General features: G+C 36.7%; 4 protein-coding genes across 9 annotated transcripts; 1 reads left to right on the top strand and 3 right to left on the bottom strand.

Annotated features, from left to right (window-relative positions):
• Positions 1 to 1,881: 1,881 nt before the first annotated feature.
• On the bottom strand, positions 1,882 to 5,564 carry LOC143445547 (dehydrogenase/reductase SDR family member 11-like). The gene is made up of 3 exons (XM_076944716.1): positions 3,117 to 5,564; positions 2,674 to 2,948; positions 1,882 to 2,519 (listed from the first exon to the last, which is right to left on the bottom strand). The coding sequence occupies exons 1-3, from the start codon at positions 3,432 to 3,434 to the stop codon at positions 2,360 to 2,362; spliced, it is 753 nt and encodes a 250-aa protein (XP_076800831.1). The 5' UTR covers positions 3,435 to 5,564; the 3' UTR covers positions 1,882 to 2,359.
• A 223-nt stretch (positions 5,565 to 5,787) lies between these two features.
• On the top strand, positions 5,788 to 8,913 carry LOC143445550 (uncharacterized). Of its 4 annotated transcripts, none has more exons than XM_076944723.1 (10): positions 5,788 to 6,549; positions 6,663 to 6,784; positions 6,995 to 7,030; positions 7,317 to 7,400; positions 7,448 to 7,524; positions 7,598 to 7,686; positions 7,989 to 8,115; positions 8,435 to 8,540; positions 8,621 to 8,685; positions 8,782 to 8,913. In XM_076944723.1, exons 5-10 carry the CDS (start codon positions 7,474 to 7,476, stop codon positions 8,875 to 8,877), a joined length of 534 nt encoding a protein of 177 aa, XP_076800838.1. In that variant the 5' UTR covers positions 5,788 to 6,549; positions 6,663 to 6,784; positions 6,995 to 7,030; positions 7,317 to 7,400; positions 7,448 to 7,473; the 3' UTR covers positions 8,878 to 8,913. The 4 variants fall into 4 exon arrangements, with proteins under 4 accessions (XP_076800838.1, XP_076800834.1, XP_076800836.1 ...); XM_076944719.1 differs by having other exon boundaries at positions 5,792 to 6,549; positions 7,459 to 7,524; XM_076944721.1 differs by lacking the exons at positions 5,788 to 6,549; positions 6,663 to 6,784 and having other exon boundaries at positions 6,797 to 7,030; positions 7,459 to 7,524.
• Positions 8,914 to 16,023: 7,110 nt separating this feature from the next.
• On the bottom strand, positions 16,024 to 20,650 carry LOC143445551 (uncharacterized). 3 transcript variants are annotated; one of them, XR_013113833.1, is made up of 5 exons: positions 20,302 to 20,650; positions 19,934 to 20,216; positions 18,427 to 18,855; positions 18,062 to 18,254; positions 16,024 to 17,052 (listed from the first exon to the last, which is right to left on the bottom strand). XR_013113833.1 is itself a non-coding variant. In XM_076944724.1 (5 exons), the coding sequence occupies exons 3-4, from the start codon at positions 18,532 to 18,534 to the stop codon at positions 18,094 to 18,096; spliced, it is 261 nt and encodes an 86-aa protein (XP_076800839.1). In that variant the 5' UTR covers positions 18,535 to 18,855; positions 19,940 to 20,216; positions 20,285 to 20,650; the 3' UTR covers positions 16,024 to 17,052; positions 18,062 to 18,093. The 3 variants fall into 3 exon arrangements, 1 of the variants encoding a protein (XP_076800839.1); XR_013113832.1 differs by having other exon boundaries at positions 19,940 to 20,216; XM_076944724.1 differs by having other exon boundaries at positions 18,435 to 18,855; positions 19,940 to 20,216; positions 20,285 to 20,650.
• Positions 20,651 to 20,784: 134 nt separating this feature from the next.
• LOC143445549 (trafficking protein particle complex subunit 3-like) lies at positions 20,785 to 23,102 on the bottom strand. The gene has a single exon (XM_076944718.1). The coding sequence runs from the start codon at positions 23,100 to 23,102 to the stop codon at positions 22,560 to 22,562; it is 543 nt and encodes a 180-aa protein (XP_076800833.1). The 3' UTR covers positions 20,785 to 22,559.
• Between the last annotated feature and the right edge of the window lie 70 nt (positions 23,103 to 23,172).

The following is a 23,172-nucleotide window of genomic DNA, read 5'->3' as shown; positions in this document are numbered from 1 at the left end:
CTTCATTGTTTGTTGCTTTCATTAACACTTAAATTTCGGCTCCAATGTCTATTGCTTACATTGTTTTTGTGCATTACCGGTATATAGACGATTCTTAATAACAAGCAACAGTTAAAATGTTTACCAAAAATGTGTCATTTTTGGTGATGAAAATATGGTAACCCAAATGTGATTGGAAACATTGCCTTAATTTGTGCCCTGATATACTGTACTATGAAAATGTACGTACCAGTGTTATCATCAGATGGCTTTATATTTAACCGAATTGAAACCTTGCGATTGCCTAAGATTTATCCAATTATTGTTTTGCAAGTAAAATCATGATTAAATGAATTGGCAACACTTGTTTTTCGTTTTTAGTGTTGGTTTCTATAAAATTCTTTGAAATAATTTCTTTTGAAAAACTTCTGTTTTTCTGGTCATTGTTGTTATATCCACTTTTTATCAGTGATACATTTTTATTACTATTTTTATGTCAAACTTTGCATTAATGTCGTATTTGTTGATTAGACGATGCTTATGTTTTTGAGGTGATTTTGAGTTTTTCCGCCTCAGAATGAATTGTATTTTCATATTTAAACAACATTAGCGGCAATTTATGGTGTCACGGTCAACATCGATTTTAAAACGCCGTTCCGTTAAGTATATGATTTCCTAGGTGACAGCTGATAAGGAGAAGCAAACAAGAAAATTTGATAAACGAAAAGTAATGAAGACTAAAAAACGACATTAATCAAAAACAATTTGGTTCATGAGGGGGGCCATGGCCCTCCCTTATTTCGCTATTGCACTTGTAACTTTAATTGTGTGAAATGCGTGACATGGATTCACTTTCTATGCAAGTAAAATAACAGTGATATTGTAATTTAAAAGAAACTTAGTTTTTGTTCTTTCCCAAAGTTAGACTGTTGGAATAAGTTTAGATAAAATTTGGAATATCTTCGCAATAATACAAGAAACGTCTGATTAAATTTAGGAACTAATTAACTGCCAAAGGACCACAGTAGCTAAGCCAACGTTTTATTCTTCACTACAAGAAAAACCGGGCACGGCACGAATAAACAACAGTTTTCTGATTTCTGAAAATAAGTTAGTTGAATTGCGGTGATTGTAACTCCCAACACGGCGGAATCTTCAATTTTTCATTTATCTATTTGCGCTTCTTATAGTTGTATCGGTAATTGAGGAAATAACACATTTATTCTGTTCTATCTTTGAAAGCTAATGCATCAAACAAGCATCATTTGTACTTTTTAGCAATTGTAATAAAACGTTTGTGACAACACATACAAGGACACTACAACCATTGGCCTTAGCGCCAACAGAAATTTAAACTTTCTGAATGCTTTACTAGTTTGATATAAACCGTAATAGCCTATATGTAAAAAAACAACTTGCATCTACATTTGTTGGCCAGCTGCTGCCAATTCGAACTAAAACGAGTACATTTTGGGATTTTAGCCCGCCCTAGTAGGACAATTTAATCGTCATGAAAAAAAAAGGACAAATCCTCCAAAAGCAGGACGTATGGCAACCCCAGCTATGAGTTCCACTCTAACGTTACAGAATCTCGGCTTTGAAACTGCAATATTGTTGTCACGGGCGCCAACTTTGGCAAGGTGCTACCTAAGCTCTAGTGGAAGTGCAAGGCTAGGGTTGAATTGAAGACAGTTAGGATATGTTGGACCAGGACTTCTTATAATATCGGTCGCAAAATGTAATTTTAGGGTCGTGAAACAAATTCAAGTTCTATGAATTGAGTTGTTAATTTCTTAATCGCTTTCCTACTTCAATTACGCGGTTCTTTTACTACTGTACAGTTGCTTTCATGGATTGTGTGCATTTGTATGATTTCGCCATGGACAAAATGATCACTTGAAATTTGTGATGGAACGTTTATTGTTTCAATATCATTAACCTGTAGGCTACCAGTCAAGAGAGAGTTAATTTCATCATTTAAAAAACTAAAAAGGATCGTAACACACTTGATTGGTGTGGGGCAGCGAAAAGACTTCACGGTCATCTGCCCCAGACTCTATTGCAAAGAAAAGTAAATAAAACTGATAGAAAAAAACTGAAACTCAATTAAAACAACATCGTTAGACAAAAAAATTTCATGTCACGCATAGTGCAGCCATAAGGTATCAAAACGATGATCTTTTCTGATGACAAGCTCAAATGGTAACACTAGATATAAACTATTCCGTATGAATTTTAAGGCCAATAAAAAAATCCATTGATGTACGCTACGCCAAGTAAACACAGAGTTTCCAGAAATTATTGTAAAAACAACGGAATTAACCAACACTATAAGTAAATCAAAATCATCTTCAAATGAGCAAACACCTGAGGCTTTATCTTATGACTTTTGCTCAGTTGGTCTAATGTGTATGTCATTAATTTCCATGTGGGATGGGGAAGAGATGGCAAATAGAACAGCATTAGCAATGTCATTGCTTTGTAGACAATGAAAATTTGCATACATTTTCTTTGCCCTCTCTGGATTGTCAGGGTTCATCCTAAATGCAAAACAGTAGAAATAACAAGTAGTTTTTTACATCAGCTGCATCTTGCTTGTCCTGTATCAGGCTGTATGTATGTGATACAATTTATAACAATGTATGTACAAATAAATTAATCTAAGCTGTGCAATGAGCATTTTACTTTTATTACCGATATGCAAATTCTGTTTCTACAAGTCCAGGAGAAATAGAAGTAGTCCGGATGTGACTCTTTGCAGCTCGTAGCTCTTGCCGCAAACCTTCAGTTAATGCTGTAACAGCAAATTTTGTAGCCGAATAAAATGGCGTGGTAACTCTGTGTCCAGACATACTGTTAATGTTGATAATATGCCCGTCATCAACACCAGTATCTTTCATCAAAGTGGTTGCTTCACGAGTTACAATGCATAAACCAAGAATATTGACATTGACCATTTCCCTCCAATGCTACGAAATTTGCCAAGTGTTACAACTAACTCAGAATGACCATCTCAATCATTTGTCAAATAATATACACATTAAATCAATAATTAATATATACAATATACGAAAAGTAAAGGCTTTTACTTCTGAGCTTATTACACATACTGACATATGCTATAGAACTTGACAAACCTCTGTCTTTCCAGACATCAAAGAAGCGTGATGAGATAACCCAGCATTATTCACACAAATATGAATTGTGCCAAATTTTTCTTTGATGAACTTAAATATTTTTAATATGTCGTTTTCATCATTTAAATCGCACTTTTGAGCATACATTTCACCAGGACCTGTTTTGTTGACTCTTGTTGCAATATCATTCAACTTCTCTGAATTTCGAGCACAACCAACTACTTTCATTCCATTTTCGACAAGTTTTTCAACAATAGCAACTCCAATACCAGCTGACGCACCAGTCACTAAAGCTACTTTTCCAGTCCATCGTTCCATATTTTTAGTAACGTCAGTAAAAAAGTAACTATAGCACAAAAGTACTAAAGCCTAATAATTGATGAAAAATTCCGACATAACAAGGGCCCTGTATGGAAAGCTTGTATGATGTGTCAGAAATCTCCAGTGTAGGGAAGGAGCAAATATTGCTACACCACTGGCAATAATATCAGTTTCGGCTTTTCTGACATGGCGTCATAAAACCGTGTCACAAGAAACAGATATATAAACATTGCAAGTGCAGTAGAATTTCTTTGCAGTTGCATGAATAACCAAGGTGAAGCCAAAGGCCTTAGACTCGGCTACAATTATTAGAATAGGGATTAGTGGTGGCAGAAAATAATTAGAATACTATTACTGGCATGGCGTATGGTAATACACAAATCCTACCTTTTTTGGTATAAATGTTCTTGTGATAAAATGTAAGCTTTCCATACAGGGCAGTAAAATCTTTCCAAATTATCGCCACTATTTTTTTGGAGTGGCAAAATTTTTCCGATTGCCTGTATTTTACAGTGAAAATTTTCAACCCACTTTGATTCTTTTTTAAATTACAAGCATTTTCGGCATCGGATTGTAAAGATTTTGCTCAGGTGAGTAACATATGAAACCACTACATTATAAAAAATTTGCAAATGTGTTGTCTAGTTCTTATTTTACAGTGGTTTGAATCCTATGCACTTAACTTGTTCAATATGACATCTAGCGTTACACACTGATTTCATCACCATGGGATTGCAACCACACGAGATCGCACCCACAAGATACTGCACATCTGCACCCATTTGCAATTGTACAACACGTGACCTGCGCCCACACCAGGTTGCACATGTTAGGGCTCTGGAACTGCACCAAACAAATATTGTAATATATAAGAAAATATGAAACCGCCATAACACATACAGAATATTTTTATAATAAAACCGTCAGGCTGTGTAATTCTTCTCGCACTACCGTAGAAAGAGCGGCATTATTGGGCCATGCTCCTTCAAAAATACCATTTTAGGGGCCATAAGCGTTTTTACATCTTGATTCCTTTTCGTTTATCGCATTTTGTTGTATTCAATTAGGTCTACTTATCAGTTAGCCCAGGGGTGGGCAAACTACGGCCCGCCGGCACTTGCAGAAACTCCTACTCATCACTTATTGTTTTAATTAAACAAGTTACATGACAAAATATTATTCCCTTTACGAGTGTGTTTTTCTCTTCACTCTCAGTGCGTAAACACACATGTCAGTCGCGCATGTATTGTAACATGCTCTCAGCAACTAGCCGTACACTTTTCACGCATTGTTTGATCATAAAATACAAATACTACAGAAGTTTATTCGGGTCCTGAGGATTTACAGGTGGTACTGCTGGATTTGCAAGCAAATAATGACTTGAAAGAGAAGTTTAAGTCAGATTCACTGCCTGACTTTTACAAGTCATTGTCTGACGATTTGTTTCCAAACTTAAAAAACTTTGCTGCTAAGTTTTTGGCACTATTTGGATCCAAATACATATGCGAACAAGCATTTTCTTGTTTAAACATAAACACATCGAAGAACAGGTCTTTGCTGACAGACACCAACTTGCGTGATGTTATGAAGATATCTACCAGTAAACTTGCTCTCAATTTACAGAAGATCGTGAAAAACTGTAAACAGTTGCACAAGTCTCATTAACTTTTGTGATAATGATTGCATAGCTTTAAACGTAACTGAGTGTGAAATACAAAAATTGTTTTTAATATGTATATGCGTTTATTTACACACCGGGTAAATTTTCCTACTTTGTAATGAGAGTGTGCGGCCCCCCGGCTGCAACATTTTTTCAAATGTGGCCCTCAGTACAAAAAGTTTGCCCACCCCTGAGTTAGCCTATGAAGGCTATGATTTAGGAAAACATACATGTATAGCTTAATACAGTGGTTCCCAACCTTTAAAATCGGTGGCTCCTTGTTCATCAATAAAAAATGTAAATCATTGATTGCAAAACAATTCTTACCTCACTACTGCGTGTACAGTAGCCTTTACGTCGCTAATTTTACATAAGCACTGCTCACTGGTGGCAAACAAGTGCTTCCGGGTATAAGAAGCCAAAGATTAAAAAACGTGAGAAACTTCCACTGTCTCGCTTTGCTTAGCCAGACTAGCCTCCTCCTGCGAGGCGGGGAAGTGATCCATTTATGACCTGCAAGCCAGGCTTCTAATTCAGAAGCCTGGCTCGAGATTACAGAGGTCATGGGTTCATTAGATTGAAGTTACAGAGGTCATGGGTTCTGTAGATTGAAGCCTGGCTCGAGATTACAGAGGTCATGGGTTCATTAGATTGAAGTTACAGAGGTCATGGGTTCTGTAGATTGAAGCCTGGCTCGAGATTACAGAGGTCATGGCTCGTATAAAATGAAGCCTGGCTCGGGATTACAGAGGTCATGGGTTCTGTAGTTGAAGCCTGGGTCGGGATTACAGAAGTCGTGGGTTCTGTAGATTGAAGCTACAGAAGTCATGGGTTCTGTAGATTGAAGCCTGGGTCGGGATTACAGAAGTCGTGGGTTCTGTAGATTGAAGCCTGGGTCGGGATTACAGAGGTCATGGGTTCTGTAGATTGAAGCCTGGGTCGGGATTACAGAGGTCATGGGCTCTGTAGATTGAAGCCTGGGTCGAGATTACAGAGGTCATGGGTTCTGTAGATTGAAGCCTGGGTCGATATCAGAAAAGGGTAAATAGGTTGAATCAGAAGGCAGGAAGGTTAGCCCAGTCGAGCTCTTTTGCTTTTTTTTAGAACTAGGCTAGCAGAATGCGGAAGCTGATTAATGTTAAAGAAATTACTGTGTCAGTGTGTAGGCCTATTGAATTATTTTAAGTCATGTGTTTTGACTGCATTGAAAGTTAGGCTAGGCCTGTATCAGGTTAAATTTATTATTAAGCAATCGTAAAAATGAATATTATAGGTTGTAGCTTATAGTAGTCTACCAGTACATACTGGTAAAGTAAAGTATAGTAGTCTACCAGTTGAGTCTACCGGTTGAGAAAAATGAAAGTACAGAAATTGCAGATGAGCTCTTGGCAAGTAGTTCATCATTTGAAAAAGAACCATCACCTAGAAAATTAATTCCGAGAAAATATCTGGGTAAATTTTACATACAAATTAGACTAAGTATTGCTTAAATTTCAATTTATTTTGCTTGTTTGTTTTACATGATGTAGAAACTGAATGCCCAATGCTTTTATAATCTTTACTAGATATTGAAGAGCTTTGGTGTTCTCATCATGATGGTGACAGAGTTGAATCAGTTTTTGGAAATGTTGTTTTAAAGAAAAAAAGTTTATGTCTTCTTCAAGGAAGCAATTGGCTCGATGATATTGTGAGCATGTGCAGCCCTTGTTGTTACAGTCATTATACTCATAGGGGCTATATTACAATGTCAACCTAAACAGTACTTAGTCATTTTTGAAAAACCTTACCCTACCTATGATATGTGCACACGGAAATAATCTGCTGATCTAATAATTTTTCTTCATGGTATAGGTTGTATGTAAACAGGCTAAGTGTAGGTATGTCTCTTTATCTTTAGGTAATTGATGCAGCACTAGAAGCCTTATGTATTGAGGTATGCTTTGGTATTTTCATTTATATAATTTTTATACTTCACATTAGGAAATATTCCCTTTCACAGCTTACAAATAAGGTAAAATTGAGGAAAAACAATATACTTTAAACTTGATTTTAGCACCACAACTAGCATGTTGTATTTGATTTAGTGTAGTGAATGTGCTGTAGTGTAAAACATATATTATATAAGGTATTCTACCTCCATACAGTTGTTATTGGTTTACTTTGGAATTGTATGTATTTCACGTTTGAATTCACATGTGGTTTGAAAATTTCTTTCAAAGAACGAGGATTGGAATAATGTTTCAGCACAGTATGGTACTTTATGGTTTCACAAAGGAAGATTTACCAGCAGAAATAACGACTGGGTATGTTCAAGCCATAATTTGCTCCTTTTTAAATGTTGTTTATGAAGTTTGTTTTTAGGTAACTGCGCGTTTCATGAAACCAGTTGTAACTATGATAAACACTGGAGCACACTGGGTGTTTTTGGTGAGATTCAAATTCAATGTATTGAGATTATTTGTAACACTAGCTATCTGCCTAACCGTTACATTATTTGAAGGCAATTGATGTTACTAACGCTGAAGTGTTTATTTATGATCCACTTGGGAGGGAAAAGACCATCGCTCCAACCATTACAACTAATTTAACGTAAGCTGAAGCTGTGATTAAAACATTGGCTTGTAATCTGTCATGGAATGGTACATGAAATTTGTCCAATGATTGACAAAAAAGTTTTATTACTATTAACAAATACACAGGTGGTATACCGTGGACATATGGGATTTTAATGTACCCAACAGTGAGTCAATAAGGACCTTTGTGCTTTCACAAACAAATTTCAATGTTTGTAATATTATCACACCTATCACTCGGGCTCGCATGAGCTTAAAATTCGGGTTCGGTACTTTACAAGTATTTATACTGTACTGATATATTTCAATTGTAAATAGATTCTTCCAGAAATTTCATAACATGAAATTGCATCAACCAAATTCATCTTACGAAGACGCAAAAGTGGTGATGTACAGCCACAATGTACAAAAAGATTCCCACAGTTGTGGGCCCCTCTCTCTCATGGTAAGTGTTCAATCATACAAGATTAAGCCCCTAACTCATATCTTGTTACGCCCTAACGATGCAGCCACATGGTAGTTTGCCTTATAGCTATAATATTTGTTGTTCAATATGTATGTAAGACCACAATTGCATAATAATTGTAGAAGAAGAGCTTGACTTTTACTAGTTGAGTGCTAATGTGCACTTTACAATTCATAGAACATTTAGACTGTGGACATATGTGGGAGATTATACATTTTTCTGGATTATATGTGACAAAATATTGTAAACTTGAAAATGCCTATCCACTGAAAGCTACTTCTACGTTATGTTTATGTAGGCTGCCCAGCAATACATGAAAAATGAATTTCAAGAATTTAGAGAGGCTTCCACAGATTGTAATGCAATACGCATTGCAATTGGAAATATGCTGCTTAGACATTGTGGTAAGTCCATGCTTAATTTATTTGGGGTCCCATTAATTCAATGAAAAATAATATTATTTCACTTCATGTTTTGTTTTTAGACGAAGAGAACCTTGACGAATTTTGTGTTCATTGTTCGAAAACAACATCAAGGAGCACTGCATGGGTAAATAGTTTTCGCCTGAAGTTGTTCAATGTAATGTCATAACATTAAGGCTTCTATTACAGCAATATCAAACTGCTTTGCCTATTTCTCTTTCAGTATGCATGTGATCAATGCTGCCGCTGGATACACGAATCCTGCTCTCCTGAACCGGCAGAAAAAGAACAGTTCTTATGCAAACATTGCACAATTTAATTCATGTACTGTAATAAAATTCTTTCCAGTTCTTAATCTGTTTGTGGTACAATTATAAGTCAGGCAAGCGTTACTGTAAATGATTTATTGAATTAAAGCATATCAGCGGAAAGGAAGGTGTTGAAGAAAGTACTTTTAAACAATTTCCTCACTACAAATACATTCATCTGTAAATGTGTTTTCTTTAACTCATGCAGTCAGGAGACTTCCCAATTGAACGTGGGTCACGTGAATGATTTCACAATCCTAGGAGCAACGTGAAATGGTCTGCATCAAAAATCCTAACATGCAGTAATAATGTATGGTCAAACCACTCCATTTTTATGTTCTTCAATAGCTAAGCAAATCACTATATACCTGTAAAGTACAACAAAAGACAATAGGGTAATCAACATGTGAGGAGAAAAAAAGTAATTGGTAGCAGGCATTTTATCAGAAACACCACAAATAAGCAGTTCAACAATAATTTTATCATGTACTTGCATAATGTATTTGTGGTTTTGCATAACTCAACATTCCTGTGGCATTCAATTTAACTTCGTGTGTAATTTGTGGGGCTTAATTTCCGTAATATAGGTAATGTATGATAATTTACTGCACAACGCAAACTTAGTGATACAGGATTTAATTAAAAAACATGATCTATTTCATTTCAAACCAGCCTTTTTAGGCATGACCTCTTTATTGTCGATCAAACCTTTAGTAAAAAAAGCTGTGAACTTTCCAGTCATAGGCTACATAGCCTAACCCATGACTTCTGTAATGTCGACCCAGGCTTCATTTTATATGAGCCATGACCCTTCCAATCTCGAACCAGGCTTCAATCTACAGCACCCATGAACTCTGTAATCTCGACCCAGGCTTCGATTCATACGAGGCATGACCCTTCCAATCTATACTCAGGCTTCAATTTATACCGGCCATGACTTCTGTAATGTCGTCCCAGGCTTCATTTTATACGAGCCATGACTTCTGTAATCCCGACCCAGGCTTCAATCTACAGAACCCATGACCTCTGTAATCCCGACCCAGGCTTCATTTTATACGAGCCATGCCCTCTGTAATCTCGAGCCAGGCTTCAATGTACAGAACCCATGACCTCTGTAGCTTCAATCTACAGAACCCATGACCTCTGTAATCTCGACCCAGGCTTCGATTCATACGAGGCATGACCCTTCCAATCTATACTCAGGCTTCATTTTATACGAGCCATGTCCTCTGTAATCTCGACCCAGGCTTCATTTTATACGAGCCATGACCTCTGTAATCCCGACCCAGGCTTCAATCTACAGAACCCATGACCTCTGTAATCCCGACCCAGGCTTCATTTTATACGAGCCATGATCTCTGTAATCTCGAGCCAGGCTTCATTTTATACGAGCCATGATCTCTGTAATCCCGAGCCAGGCTTCAATCTACAGAACCCATGACCTCTGTAATCCCGACCCAGGCTTCATTTTATACGAGCCATGACCTCTGTAATCCCGACCCAGGCTTCAATCTACAGAACCCATGACCTCTGTAATCCCGACCCAGGCTTCATTTTATACGAGCCATGATCTCTGTAATCTCGAGCCAGGCTTCATTTTATACGAGCCATGACCTCTGTAATCCCGACCCAGGCTTCAATCTACAAAACCCATGACCTCTGTAATCTCGAGCCAGGCTTCTGAATTAGAAGCCTGGCTTGCAGGTCATAAATGGATCACTTCCCCTATTGCAGGGGTCGGGAACCTTTTTGGCTAAGGGAGCCATGAAAGCTACATATTTTTAATTGTATTTCCGTGAGAGCCATATAATATTTTTCAACAATTAATGCAACTAACGTGTTCATTTTTAAGCAAAACCAACAACTTTAGACTACGGTAAATACCTGAATTTACTCTTTAATAACATGTTTCTTACTGTTAATGAGACTTAAAATTACAGAAAAAGTTTTATTCGTAACAATCGAGCTAAGAAATACCAGCTTAGATTTATCTGCGAGCCAGATGCCATCATGAAAAGAGCCACATCTGGCTCGCGAGCCATAGGTTCCCGACCTCTGCCCTATTGCCTCCTGCTGCAGTACTACACTATAGCTCACTAGTGACACCACTGCACATGGCCCCAATCAGGGGTCATGGGGCCCGAGTGGAGAAATCCTGGCTTAATAAGTGAGTTACACGCATAGACACCTTAAATAGAAGGACTAGTAACTCGCACTCTCGGGTTACGGAACTTGGGTACCAATCACAGATACTAGTGCGCCGTCACAGATTCTCAGGTGTGCCGCGAATCTTTTGAATTTTGGAAAAGAACTGTATAAATATTTAAAATAAGGCATGCAGACAAGCATATGTGACTTTAAAGCTTTCTAACTGCTTCAATAGCTGATAAATAAGCACATGTGACGATGAAACCAATTATAGGCTATGGCAATGCCGATAGAGTAGGGTAATTTTTTAAAGCAACTTTTCTTTTTTTCTATTTCATAATCGGAACAAAGTTTTTTCAGGGGTCTCTGTTAATAACACACAATGCCTAAGAAATGTAATGTATATGGTTGTCGAGGCAATTACAGGGAGGAACCGTACTCTAAAGTGGTATCATTTCCAACTGATGAAGTAGAACGAAACCGCTGGATTGATGCCATGCCAAATGAACGTTCTAGTTTGCTACAGCTTAAGCAGATCTATGCTTGTGCTAATCATTTTGACTGTAAATGGATTTCAGTTAAAGGTGGAAAAAGACCAAGCCAACCACCGTCCATTTTCCCTGGAGTTTTAAAGTCATGCTTAAAGCAGGTCTCCTCAGCACCCAGAACTAGGCCTAGAACTGCTTCAGCAGAGGTGAGAGCTGAAAAGGAACGATTCCGTACTGAAGGCCTGGATAAGATAGCTGACTTTTTTTCTTTTTGTAATGAAATCAAGCAGCATTTCTCAAAGGATCATCTTTTTTTTTGTGATAGTGATGACATTTACATTTCTAAAACTGATGCAAAAGGACGTTCTGTTATTCAATTTCTTCATTTTCAATGCGTTCAATCGTCATTTGGATTTTTGCATCTTAAATGTGTTGAGAAAAATGGAAAGGACATACCTAAAACATATTTTTTCAAAGCTGGTTGTCTGCAAAAGAATAGCCTTCTTAGTAAATGGTCACAGTTAGACAAAATTCTGTCATGCATTACTGAGTATGAATTCAAAGATACAGACTATCTAAAAAGTGCTGTAGAGGAATTGAATAGCATGAGTTGTTCTGATTCGCCTCATTTCCAGTTTATTTATGCTCAGTTACAGTTACTGCTCACTCCTCCAGAAGGTCGACGTTTTGACAAAAATCTTTATATTCTTGCTGCCGAACTTCATAACATTTCTCCAGCTGCATATAAAATGGTACGAAAGTCCGGTTCAATTGTTTTACCGAGAGTGGAACTGTTGAAAAAACTACTCTCCTGTAGTTTCCATGATGAAAACTTAGAGCAACTTTTCCAAAAGCTTCAACCTCAGCAGTGTCTCGTCAACATTCTTTTTGATGAAGTGAAGCTCACAGAAACACTTAGGTACTCAGGTGGTCGTGTTGTTGGTTATGCGCAAAATGGTTCTGGTGATACCGAAGTTCTTGCAACAGATGCTTTGGTGATTGAAGTTGTCTGCCATTTTGGTGGCCCTAGATATATACTACGCATTTACCCTGTTGCAAAACTTAATTCAGATCAACTCAAGAAAATTATATTGGAAGCTCTAGTAGCGGTAAAAAATGCTGGTGGTAGTATAATTTCTTGTGTAGGTGATAATTGCAATACAAATGTTGCAGTTTATGGTAAATTACATGGCCCTGGTAAAGTCTTCATTGACGCTAACATCGAAGCCGCAGAGTTGCTACTGACTCAGCACAACTTCATCTACGTTCTACCTGGTGTGTTTGCTGATGAGGCCCTTGAAAAGTTCTTTGGTCAAGCCAGACAACGCAGTGGAGGTAATTTCTATATTGACATTGTAGATATCAAGGCAGCTGCAAAAACCAAAAATCTCCATGCACTTTTAAAATATGAGTCAACTCCGTGCGAGTCTCATGATGTGCCTTGCACCTCTAACATTTGCATTGATGATGATCAATTTGACATCACCATTGCTGACACTGAAGACCTAGTGCAATCTAATGACAGTGTCAAGCATAAATGTATTTTTCTAGCTGGATATTTGGAACGCAAATATCCAGCTAATATCTTGTGTATCGAAACTGAAAATGATGACGACCATCGGATTAATTCGGAGTTTCTCACAAACTTAAATAGAGGTGGACTAACTGTACCTCTACTCTCAACAGTACATTTTGTACACTCAGCCTATAAACTGTTTGGTAAGTGCAACTTGCATTGCTGCCGAGCTCATCTCAGCCATGCTTTGCGTCGTATTGATAGTCCAATGGTTGTAATTCAAGGAGCATGTCTTACTTTATCAAACATTCTTTTGAAAGCATTTGTGCTTGACAACAGTGACAAAGAAAGACAACTCGGCTGTTTGAGAAGAAAAGAAAAACTCTCTACTAAAAACTGAACAAGTATCTTTAGTATGCCAACAAGTATTTTGATTACTCATTTCTACAAATTTCATTGTTGTTTGTTGTTGTTTTTTATTGTTGTTTCACAAATTTCATTGTTCGTGTTGAAATATTCAGGCTAAACTGTCCATGAATACATTTTAATTCAGTCACAGGGGAACATACTGTGTGTTTCAGTTGTTTAAGTGAGAAAATATGCAATATTTTGAGTGATTTTGGACTATTTTTTCGTGATTTGACCTTTAGATGACCTTCAGATGACCTTGTAGAAGGTTAAAAGTATGAAAAAGTAATTCCTCACCCTTCAAAACCCCCCAAGAGACACCAGAATGAAGGTTTTACCATGTATTTGACACAAATTATGATGGGACCCAAGTTCCAACTTGGGACCCAAGTTCCAGATACCGAGCATAGAAGTTACCAGTCCTTCTATTTAAGGTGTCTATGGTTACACGGCATAAAAATTTGACTCAGAAAAACTGTGTATACTGCCTACGGTTTGACGCCCAAAGTAACTCATTACACAGGCCAATAAAAAAAATTTTTTTTCAAAAGGCATGATATGTTAGATCGATTTAGGGGTATATCAGGGGCGCTGAGTCCGAAAATGCCATTACTTTTGCTGAATTGGCTCTAGTTTTTGAGATATTGCTTTTTCCTAAATACGCCATGAAAAGTTACAAATGTATGCTAGTGAGTAACGTAGGTTAACAAAAACTGAAGCCATGTGAAGCAACTATTTAGTTTTGCCCAAATGTTGAGTTGTCTGGCACAAATTTCTCGCTTGAGAGGTAAATAAGACCTTAGATTAGTTTATATCATCTCCCATCAAGCACTAACATAAGCCTTAACATCAACACATAGCATAACATTCTTGATTCGGCAACAAAAATAACGTTTTACCGGGACAGAGAAGAAATGTTAATGCAATTTTTCTCTCAAGAAGATAATTTTGTGTACTGTAAAAACATCGAAGGACTTCTTTCAACTATGGGTCTACTTGAGTATAAACCAGAAGAATGGAGGTCATTCATTGACAGCTCCAAAAAAGGCTTGAAATGTGTGCTACTTCACAACGAAAATAAGTTTGCAGGTGTTCCAATTGGCCACTCAGTCGTTTTAAAGGAACACTACCAAAGTGTAAAGATGATCTTGAAGAAACTTTCTTATACTGAGCATAACTGGGAGATATGCGTTGATTTGAAAATGTTCAACTTTCTCTTAGGACAACAAGGCGGCTACACCAAGTATCCCTGCTTTATTTGTTACTAGGATAGTCGGGCCACTGATCAACGCTGGATTAAAAAGGAATGGCCCATACGTGAACAGCTTGTGCACGAAGATAAAAACATTGTAAATGAACCTTTGGTCATTTGTGATCGCATCATTTTACTCACATTGCACATCAAACTGGGTTTGATGAAACAATTTGTCAAGGCCTTATATTAGATAAAGATGGTGCTTGTTTTGATCACCTGTGCAAAGTATTTCCTGGTCTTAGTATTGAAACGATGAAAGGAGGAATTTTTGATGGGCCACAAATACGAAAATTAATTTAATATTAAGTTTTTCCATCACATATGACTGAAGTTGAGAAGGCAGCCTGGCACTCTTTCGTTGCAGTTGTAAAAGGATTTCTTGGAAGCACAAAAGCAAGCAACTATGTGGAATGTGGATCTCCTAGAAGTAAAGCTTACAAACTTTCAAGCTCTTGGATCAAGGATGAACATAAAAGTTCACTATCTATTTAGTTACTTGGATCGCTTCTCTGAAAACCTTGGAAATATGAGTGAGGAACAAGGTGAAAGGTTTCACCAAGATATCAAATTAATAGATGAGGATATCAAGGTAGATGTGATACTCACATGATGGCAGATTACTGCTGGTGCCTAATGCGAAACTGTCCACAACCAAACTACAGGCGAAAGTCGTACAAGAGAACTTTCCTGCAGATGACTTTAAGCTAATTTGAGTAATTAACTAGAGTGCATCTAGGAACTTCACTAATGCACATCCTGAGATGGGTATATTTCTTCGTATAGTGTTTTGTTTTGAATACTCCGTGGCAAATAAAAAAATTGATTGCTTGTTTATTTCGTCTGTTTTTACAAATTGTCGTCTTTCTGGTGTTGGCTTAGGCATACTTGGTTTATTATTACCAAATTACTGCTATTTATTGTTCACTTCAAGCAAGTTTTAATGTGGTATTGGAAGCTTAGTCTCACACATTGCAATATGTTAAGAAAATCTGTTGAAAAGACGAATAAATGGGGCATTTTTTGTGTTGAATATAAGGAAAAGAATAGACTTATGCAGCACCTCTTCTTTTAGTTAATCTCATTGTGTCTTTAGCTTTTGCTCATTCTTGTGGTTTTAGTGCAGATAGACTTACAACAACATTTAATATAGGCTGTTCCTTAAGATAAAATGCAACCTACGTTCAAAATTAAAAGGTACCAAAAATATCGAAATTCGCTAATGTCTTAAAAACTAGAGCCAATTTGCAAAAACTAATGGCATTTTCGAGCTCAGCGCCCCTGATATACCCTAAAATCGTTCTTACCTTCCATGCCAAAATTTTTTTGTTGGCCAGTGTTATTATTAATCTTATACTGTAACCCAGTCTAATTTGGACCTTCTCAAAACGTTTTGTGATGTTGTTCTAGTCTTTAGCGGAATTGGATTATATTGCAATGTCAATAAATTAAACATTTATACGGACAAATTTTATTGAGTTGAAAATTTCACGACCGGCGACATGGTGATGGAAACTTCTCGGGCGTTTCGTTTATCTGTTTTGCAGAGGGGGTACGGAACAATCAGAGCTTTCTTTGCATTTGTTGCAATGCAAAGTGGTTGCTTTTGCGTTTTCTCATAAATTGATATACCCTTGTTAAAGTTGAACTAAGCGTCATTTTGCAGTAGACGTTGTTCTTCGTTTCAATTACAATTGCATCTTTCATTAAGGTATTACACAAATTTTCGAATTCACAGGAGTTGCTTTAACTCCAGCAGTCTACTAACGTACTGATCTACTGTCTCATAATCTTCTTGATCACACAAATTGAACACATATCTTTCGTAGGTGGCATTCACATCCGGCTTAAAGGAACCTTATTTGCTGAAATTTTGCGATTTTCTTGGTTTTGTTGGACGTTCTACGTAATGGTGAAAACAAGTTTGTTAGAGTTAGACCAATCAGAGGCCTGCATGGCCGGTGTTGTTTGTAAGTGCGGGGATTATCTTAGCAAGTGGCGTATCAAAAACCCGCAGGTCGGATGTTTAGGTTAGCATAAATGGTCGTTGAAGATTGAGGAAATTTAACTTTCTGAAATTTGCCCCAAAATTGCAGTGTTCCCTTTAAAATTTTATCACAAAAGTTAGAGATATGTGATTTTACGATGATTTCATGAAATAATAGCCCAAAGCATACTGAAGTAACATAAAAAATTTCAGGAAGCACCATCCGGGATCCTTTCATTAATTCTGATTTTAGTAATTTTACATTATAAGTTATTAAAACAAACAAAGAAATTACGCCCCTTTACAAGCATGCACGGTGCCTTGAAGTGTACTTCAAAACGTCCTTTATTGCTTGGATTTCTTTCTTCTCGTCCCCGGTCAAAAAAACTATGACAAAGAAATATGTTCGTTTGTGTACTACTCGTGTGAACTATTACACAACAAACTCATCCGTCATAATGACCGCATATGCTGGCGGTAATTGTTTGAATATGAGCGAGGACGATTGATGGTTGATAACTTGTTTTACTTCTGCTTCGATGATATGAGTTTTCATTTCTCAAATTGCGTGACTATGCTGTTAGTTGCTTGAATTCTGTTTATGCATATTACTAAATGATAAAGTTCCCATTTTATTAATTATCAGACACGAAGGCTTCCACCTTCGGGCAAAGCTTACTGAATGTTACATTGCGCTGTAATAACCAGTGAAACCAATCACGTAAAAAGGGAAGATTGCATTGCATCGATATATATATGGCACACCAGTTCAAGCGAGGTAATTTATCTGACGTCATTAAGGAAAACTCAAGTCTGATAAACAACTGAATTACAAGATCCCAAATTAAATTCCAAACATCTCGAAAACAACTCGTGAGTCGTGACGTAATCGTCACAAAACTTCTGGTAGGCTTGGTAGCATCCTTCACTGACAAAAAGTTGTTACTTTCGAGGTATCAACGGTAACGGTGCCGGTACTTGGCAAAGACTGTACCGACGGTTCCGGTATTCGGTACTATTTCAAAAAATAGTTTGATACTTTGCCGACACTTTTTAGAAAGCGGATTTTATTGCAAGTGCAATTTTTCAGATATTATGAAGCCGCTAAAGGTCACTGCAGGTCAAAAAATATGTAAACTCACGCTTTGGCGCTGTAAATGGCACTAACTTTAGTTAAAATGGAGTTTAAAAAAACATACTTCTCAAAACCTTGAAGTAGGCCTATTCATTTTTAAATTACCGACTACCGGAAATAACTTATAAATTCTTGAAAAAAGTAATTTGTCATAGAGATTCGGAACTTAATGTAGAAAAAAGTGCCGAGGATCTCGGAATCGGTACTGAAAAAGTACCGCGGTACAGTAACTCGGTACTATAGCATGGCGGTATTACCCACCTCTGATGACCAAAAACGTTGCAACGCAAACTTCAGCTGTCTTCCGTTTCAACCCAGATGCAATTTCCTAATTGACCCGCTACTCTTTGAAGTAGGTCCAGTTTCCTTGATCTTTTCCCTTCATCACCATCGGTGAAGGAACCGGTAAATTGCTTTGCATTTCGGTTTTGATTGGCACGTTGCTTGCAAAAGGCTATTCAATGAAACAGGCAGGCATCATGTTTTATTATTGAGTTCTTTTCAAATGCTCGGCATTTACTAACTGGTTTACGATGGAAGCGCAAGCCAACAGTGATATACAAATGCCACGTGACTATGTTAACCGATACATAAGTCATAAAATAGAAATGAACTGTAAGTCAAACCTACTAACACTTTCCGGATTTATTTGCCATTGCATTTTTTATTTCCGCTTGTTGTTGTTTCTTCTCAAGCCTCATCTCTGGGGGCAGTTCAGTTGGCGGCCAGGCCATCTTTCGATTTCTCGTTTAATTTAAACTCTTTCGTTGATTACCGTCCTTTACAAGCGTCTGCGTGTTTAAATACATGGCAGTTTATTACTTTACGATTAATTATCAGTTCGATTAATTTTAATACTAAGCCCATTAGCTGCAATAGTCTACGATATTTCTCTTCAGTTCAATTGTCCGGTTGGTCTTATACGCATATCATTGATTTCCACGTGTGATGGAGATGTAATGGCAAATAACACTGCATTGACAACATCATCAGGTTGTAGAAAAGGCTTTGTGGCATACAACTCGTCTACACTTCGTGAATCATCTTTGTGCATTCTGTTATATTATAGCCTAAAGTTTTTATCACAACGTTTGAGATTAGTTTTTGCCTACAACCATCGAATAAACAAACTGTTTTAAAAGATGCAAGCATAGGTTTATATAAAACTAATTGTCATAAAATAAGGTACCTGTACCAAATAAAGCCCACCTAACACTTTTTTGAAAATAACTCAAGAACCACAAATGAGAATAGAGTGAAAAATCGTATTCTATTAGTGAGGGTATATGACTACAACATATTAAAACCACAATACCTGACAAACCCCCAAAATAAAGAAATTAAAAATTCCAAAAAGGGCCTTATTAGGAGCAAAGGCTCCTAATAAGGCCCACTAATTTTGTGAGTATTTTGATTTAAAACATAGCTGAAAAATCGTATTAAGCAAATAAAACAAGACAGCAACCACCAATTTGTGTAAGACAACGACCAACAAACGTGGGTTGAAAACTTAAAGGAATGTGACCCATCAGCATAGGTGCAGCAGGCGAGGGATCACCGGCCCCCCTAACCGTCATTAAATAGGCAATTTTTGGGCAGTTCAAATTTATTTGAGCAATTTTTGGTACTTTTCTGGCATATTTTGTAGCAAAGACCTTTTTTCTTTTTTGGGGGGGATCAACCATCTTCAACCATCAAGCATCTTGCATGGGCCTTATTATAGGCGCATGTGGCATCCACGAAAAAAATGTCACATTTTTATTATCAGAAAAATTTTAGCAAAAAAAGTGCATTATCCTTTTCAATACTAAGTTGGTTGTTACATGAAAACTTCAGCCGGCTGACAACAGTTCATTTAACAGGCCAAATTCTCACTTACCTTTTTTCTAAATTAACAAAACCACCTTAAATGCAAATATCAAATTTTTGTTGTGGTCTAGTCTAGCGAATCGGTTGATCACGTGACAAGGATGAAATCTGGTAAACCATCATGAATTTATATTAGTTTTTATATAGGGATAAAACTTTTCATTTATTTGCAAGGGTTTGCGAAATATGAGCAATGGGCCTTATTAGGCACAGGTACCTTATTCACATTTTCATCTCTTTAAAGTAGAAATATTGAGATCATACCATTACCGATACATTAGTTCTGTCTTCACTAGGCCAGGCGAAATAGCAGTTGCACGAATGCGGCTATTTGCAGCACGTAGCTCTTGTCGTAAACCCTCCGTGAGCGCTGTAACAGCATATTTTGTAGCCGAATAAAATGTCTCAAAACAGATCTTGTGCCTGCGTTGCCGTTAATGTTGACAATGTGTCCATCATCTACATTTGTGTTTTTCATCAAAGTGATTGCTTCTCGAGTTGCAATGCACAAGGCAAGAATGTTAACATTGATCATTTCTTTCAAATGCTGCAAAAATCATTACATACTAATCAGACTATTAAAACTCTAGATTTGAAGTAGCCTAAATATCTTACCATTGAAAGGAACAAACCTCAGTAACTGCATCGTTATTTATGCAAATGTGAATCGTTCCAAATTGTTTTTTAATGTATTCAAAAACAGTTAGGATTTGATTTTCATCAACTAAATCACATTTGTAAGGATACATATGACCAGGGCCAGCTTTATTGACTTTTGATGCTATCTCATTTAATTCCTTTAAATTTCGAGCACAACCAACCACTTCCATTCCATTTTCAACAAGTTTTTTTTACAATAGCAGCTAATGCACCAGTGACTAAAGCTACTTTTCCAATCCAACTTTCCATTATTTTAGAAGCGAAATTGTGGCTTATGATAATACTGTAATGGAAATAAATGCTAGCAAAGAACACAAGCATGTAATTGTAAAATGTGGCTAATGCACTGGATAATTTAAATTCTGTGTTATACTGTAGATTCTTTTCCCAGTTTAATTAACTTAGTTAATTCTTAATTAAATATTCTTTTCCCAACCATTGATTCAAAGTTCGTATCAAATGAATTACAGTTTATTACGCAAATTTTCACGACAAATCCAAAACAACAGCATCATCTGTATTGAGCAGCACTTCTTTGCTCAAAGGGAAACTAAAGTCATTTTCAATGTATTTTCTAAAAAAATAAAAAAATTTGCTGAATCCGAAGATCTGAAAGAAATTTTTCTGTCTTTTTTCGTTAAAGACTTATTGGCAAAACCATTTAAAAAAATTTGCAGTAAACGGATGTGACGTCACCAACGTTGTTGGTGTTTGATAATGGTTCAAGTGCATATCAGTTCAATGGAAAGTTGCTGTTGCAAGACTTGTTTAGGCGAATTTAGTGCGCATGTTGAATAATTTTTTATGTTTTTTCATTAACGGATGATTGACTAATTGTAAGAGCCGTTTTTAATTAAACCAGTCTTATCTGTATGTTCATTGTGTGGCCTTAGCTCGAGGTAGTCTAAGCCTAGCCTTAGAAATTATATACAGTTTGATTAGGCCTATTCAGCTCTCAGTTTAATGTTCATAAATGCAAACTTTCAGATCCTACCAAATGTAACAAAACATTAAGATAACGGTTTCCTGAGTGACTTAAATAGGGTTGGCTAGATTGTCAAGTAGGACCGTGAGAGAAAAGAAGCTAGTCACCAGCTAGAACAGTAGGCAGATAGGATCAACCTTACGGTCAAGTACAGAAACATGTGTTGCATTAGTTACTTCGGATATTAGACCTCAAGTATTTAATTTGTGATGTCAGCTTGTTTTACAATAGACTCACCAGTTGAGTGAGAAAGTATTTTGAATTGTAGGTACAAGTTTCGTTTTTAAAAATAGATGTAATGATCTGGGTTGGACTGTTTGCAAACTGCGCAATACTTTGTATTGGTAGAACCTGAAAGTTTGCATTTATGAACAACATTGAAAAGCCGAAAGCCAAATAAAATTGTACATAGTTTCTTAATAATAGGCTTATACTACCTAGAGCTAAGGCCACACAATGCTCATACAGGCAAGATTTGTTTAATTAAAAACGCCTTTTACAATTAGTCAATCATCTGTTAATGAAATAATATAAAAAATTATTCAACATGCGCACTAAATACGCCTAAACAAGTCTTGCAACAGCAACTTTCCGTTGAACTGATATGCACTTGAACCATGATCGAACGCCAGCAACTCTGGTGACGTCACATCCGTTCTCGGTACAATGTTTTAAAACAGTTTCGCCAAATAGGTTGTTGACGAAAAAGGTAGAGAATTTCTTTTATATTTTCGGTATCAGCGTATTTTTATCCTTTTTTAGAAAATAGGTTGAGAATGATTCCATATCCCCTTAAGAGTAATTAAATTGTTTACTTTCCAGTTTTTGGCAGCTATGATTGGTGATGTTCTAAGCATGCAACTAAAAAGTCATTACAGATACAAAACACATAAATATTTCACTTCCAAGTGTCAACAACATTGTTTTTTTAAGTTTGATTACATTTAAAAATATTTTCATGTCTTCAAAACTGCAACGCCTGATTATGTTCAAAAATCTATCTACAGAAGAACCATACAAATTTTGTAATGTTCAACTATGTGTTAAATAACATGGGAAAGTCACTGGATAACTTTGATTTGCGCAGCCTTGATAACAATAGTCAGGAAACTGTTGAAACATTTACCATGTGATCTTGCAATCACATCACTATTAATAGGGTATGTTCACGAGCAGCCGTCAACCAAGACTCTTCGGAAGATTAGCTCATAAATACAAGCAATGAGATCCAATAAGTATGAGCAACTAATCTTCACCCGCAGGCAAAGCATCTGTAAGTCTTTTAATGTATTTTACTCTTAGTTCAGTAATATTGTCCCCTTTCAGCACATCTTTAGAAAACCAAGTTTCCACTTCAAGCTGCAGCATTTCCAGTGCTCCCCTAATAGCACCACATAAGATATTAGAATAATTGAGGTCAGGATGATCATCTGGAAGTTCGACAAACTCCACCAGAGGATTGTTGTCAAGAATAAATGAAAATTCGTCATTGGCTGGTGACCAGTTTGCTATTGTCGGCGAAATATTTAAGTACATTTTAAAAGCCATCTTTGACAAAACTTCCGCTGTTTCACGAAAATCTTGACACTTGTCAACATTTGAGCGAGCCATGAAATCTTCAACCAAGCGTATTCCAATATTGTAACCCATTTTGTCCAACTGCTTATTTATCTCATCGTCGTTATCATAATCCTTAATTAGTTGGGAGACCAACGCACCATACGTTAATGTAAACAACTCCCCAACAAGTTTTCTGCTTTCCAATCCACGTCCAGGTTGCTTTGACATTGTTAAAAGTATTTCAATACAATCCCTGTTCTGATCATTGCAACTATATATACAAATCCAATTCACCTAG

The sequence above is a fragment of the Clavelina lepadiformis genome, chromosome 2 (assembly GCF_947623445.1).
Source record: "Clavelina lepadiformis chromosome 2, kaClaLepa1.1, whole genome shotgun sequence".
In the NCBI taxonomy this organism is placed as follows: domain Eukaryota; kingdom Metazoa; phylum Chordata; class Ascidiacea; order Aplousobranchia; family Clavelinidae; genus Clavelina; species Clavelina lepadiformis.
Note: the sequence above shows the minus strand (reverse complement) of the source record. Positions and strands in the feature narration are given on the sequence as shown.

Bases quoted from the DNA above. Each gene is read 5' to 3' on its own strand.
- LOC143445547 (XM_076944716.1), bottom strand. From the start codon at position 3,434: ATGGAACGATGGACTGGAAAAGTAGCTTTAGTGACTGGTGCGTCAGCT. The intron at 2,949-3,116 runs GTTTGTCAAGTT...CAAATTTCGTAG, and splicing joins TGATGTCTGGAAAGACAGAG to CATTGGAGGGAAATGGTCAA. The intron at 2,520-2,673 runs GTAATAAAAGTA...TTTTGCATTTAG, and splicing joins GAAACAGAATTTGCATATCG to GATGAACCCTGACAATCCAG.
- LOC143445550 (XM_076944723.1), top strand. From the start codon at position 7,474: ATGAAACCAGTTGTAACTATGATAAACACTGGAGCACACTGGGTGTTT. The intron at 7,525-7,597 runs GTGAGATTCAAA...CATTATTTGAAG, and splicing joins GAGCACACTGGGTGTTTTTG to GCAATTGATGTTACTAACGC. The intron at 7,687-7,988 runs GTAAGCTGAAGC...AATTGTAAATAG, and splicing joins ACCATTACAACTAATTTAAC to ATTCTTCCAGAAATTTCATA.
- LOC143445551 (XM_076944724.1), bottom strand. From the start codon at position 18,534: ATGGCCTGGCCGCCAACTGAACTGCCCCCAGAGATGAGGCTTGAGAAG. The intron at 18,255-18,434 runs GTTAGTAGGTTT...TTCATTGAATAG, and splicing joins GGCAAATAAATCCGGAAAGT to CCTTTTGCAAGCAACGTGCC.
- LOC143445549 (XM_076944718.1), bottom strand. From the start codon at position 23,102: ATGTCAAAGCAACCTGGACGTGGATTGGAAAGCAGAAAACTTGTTGGG.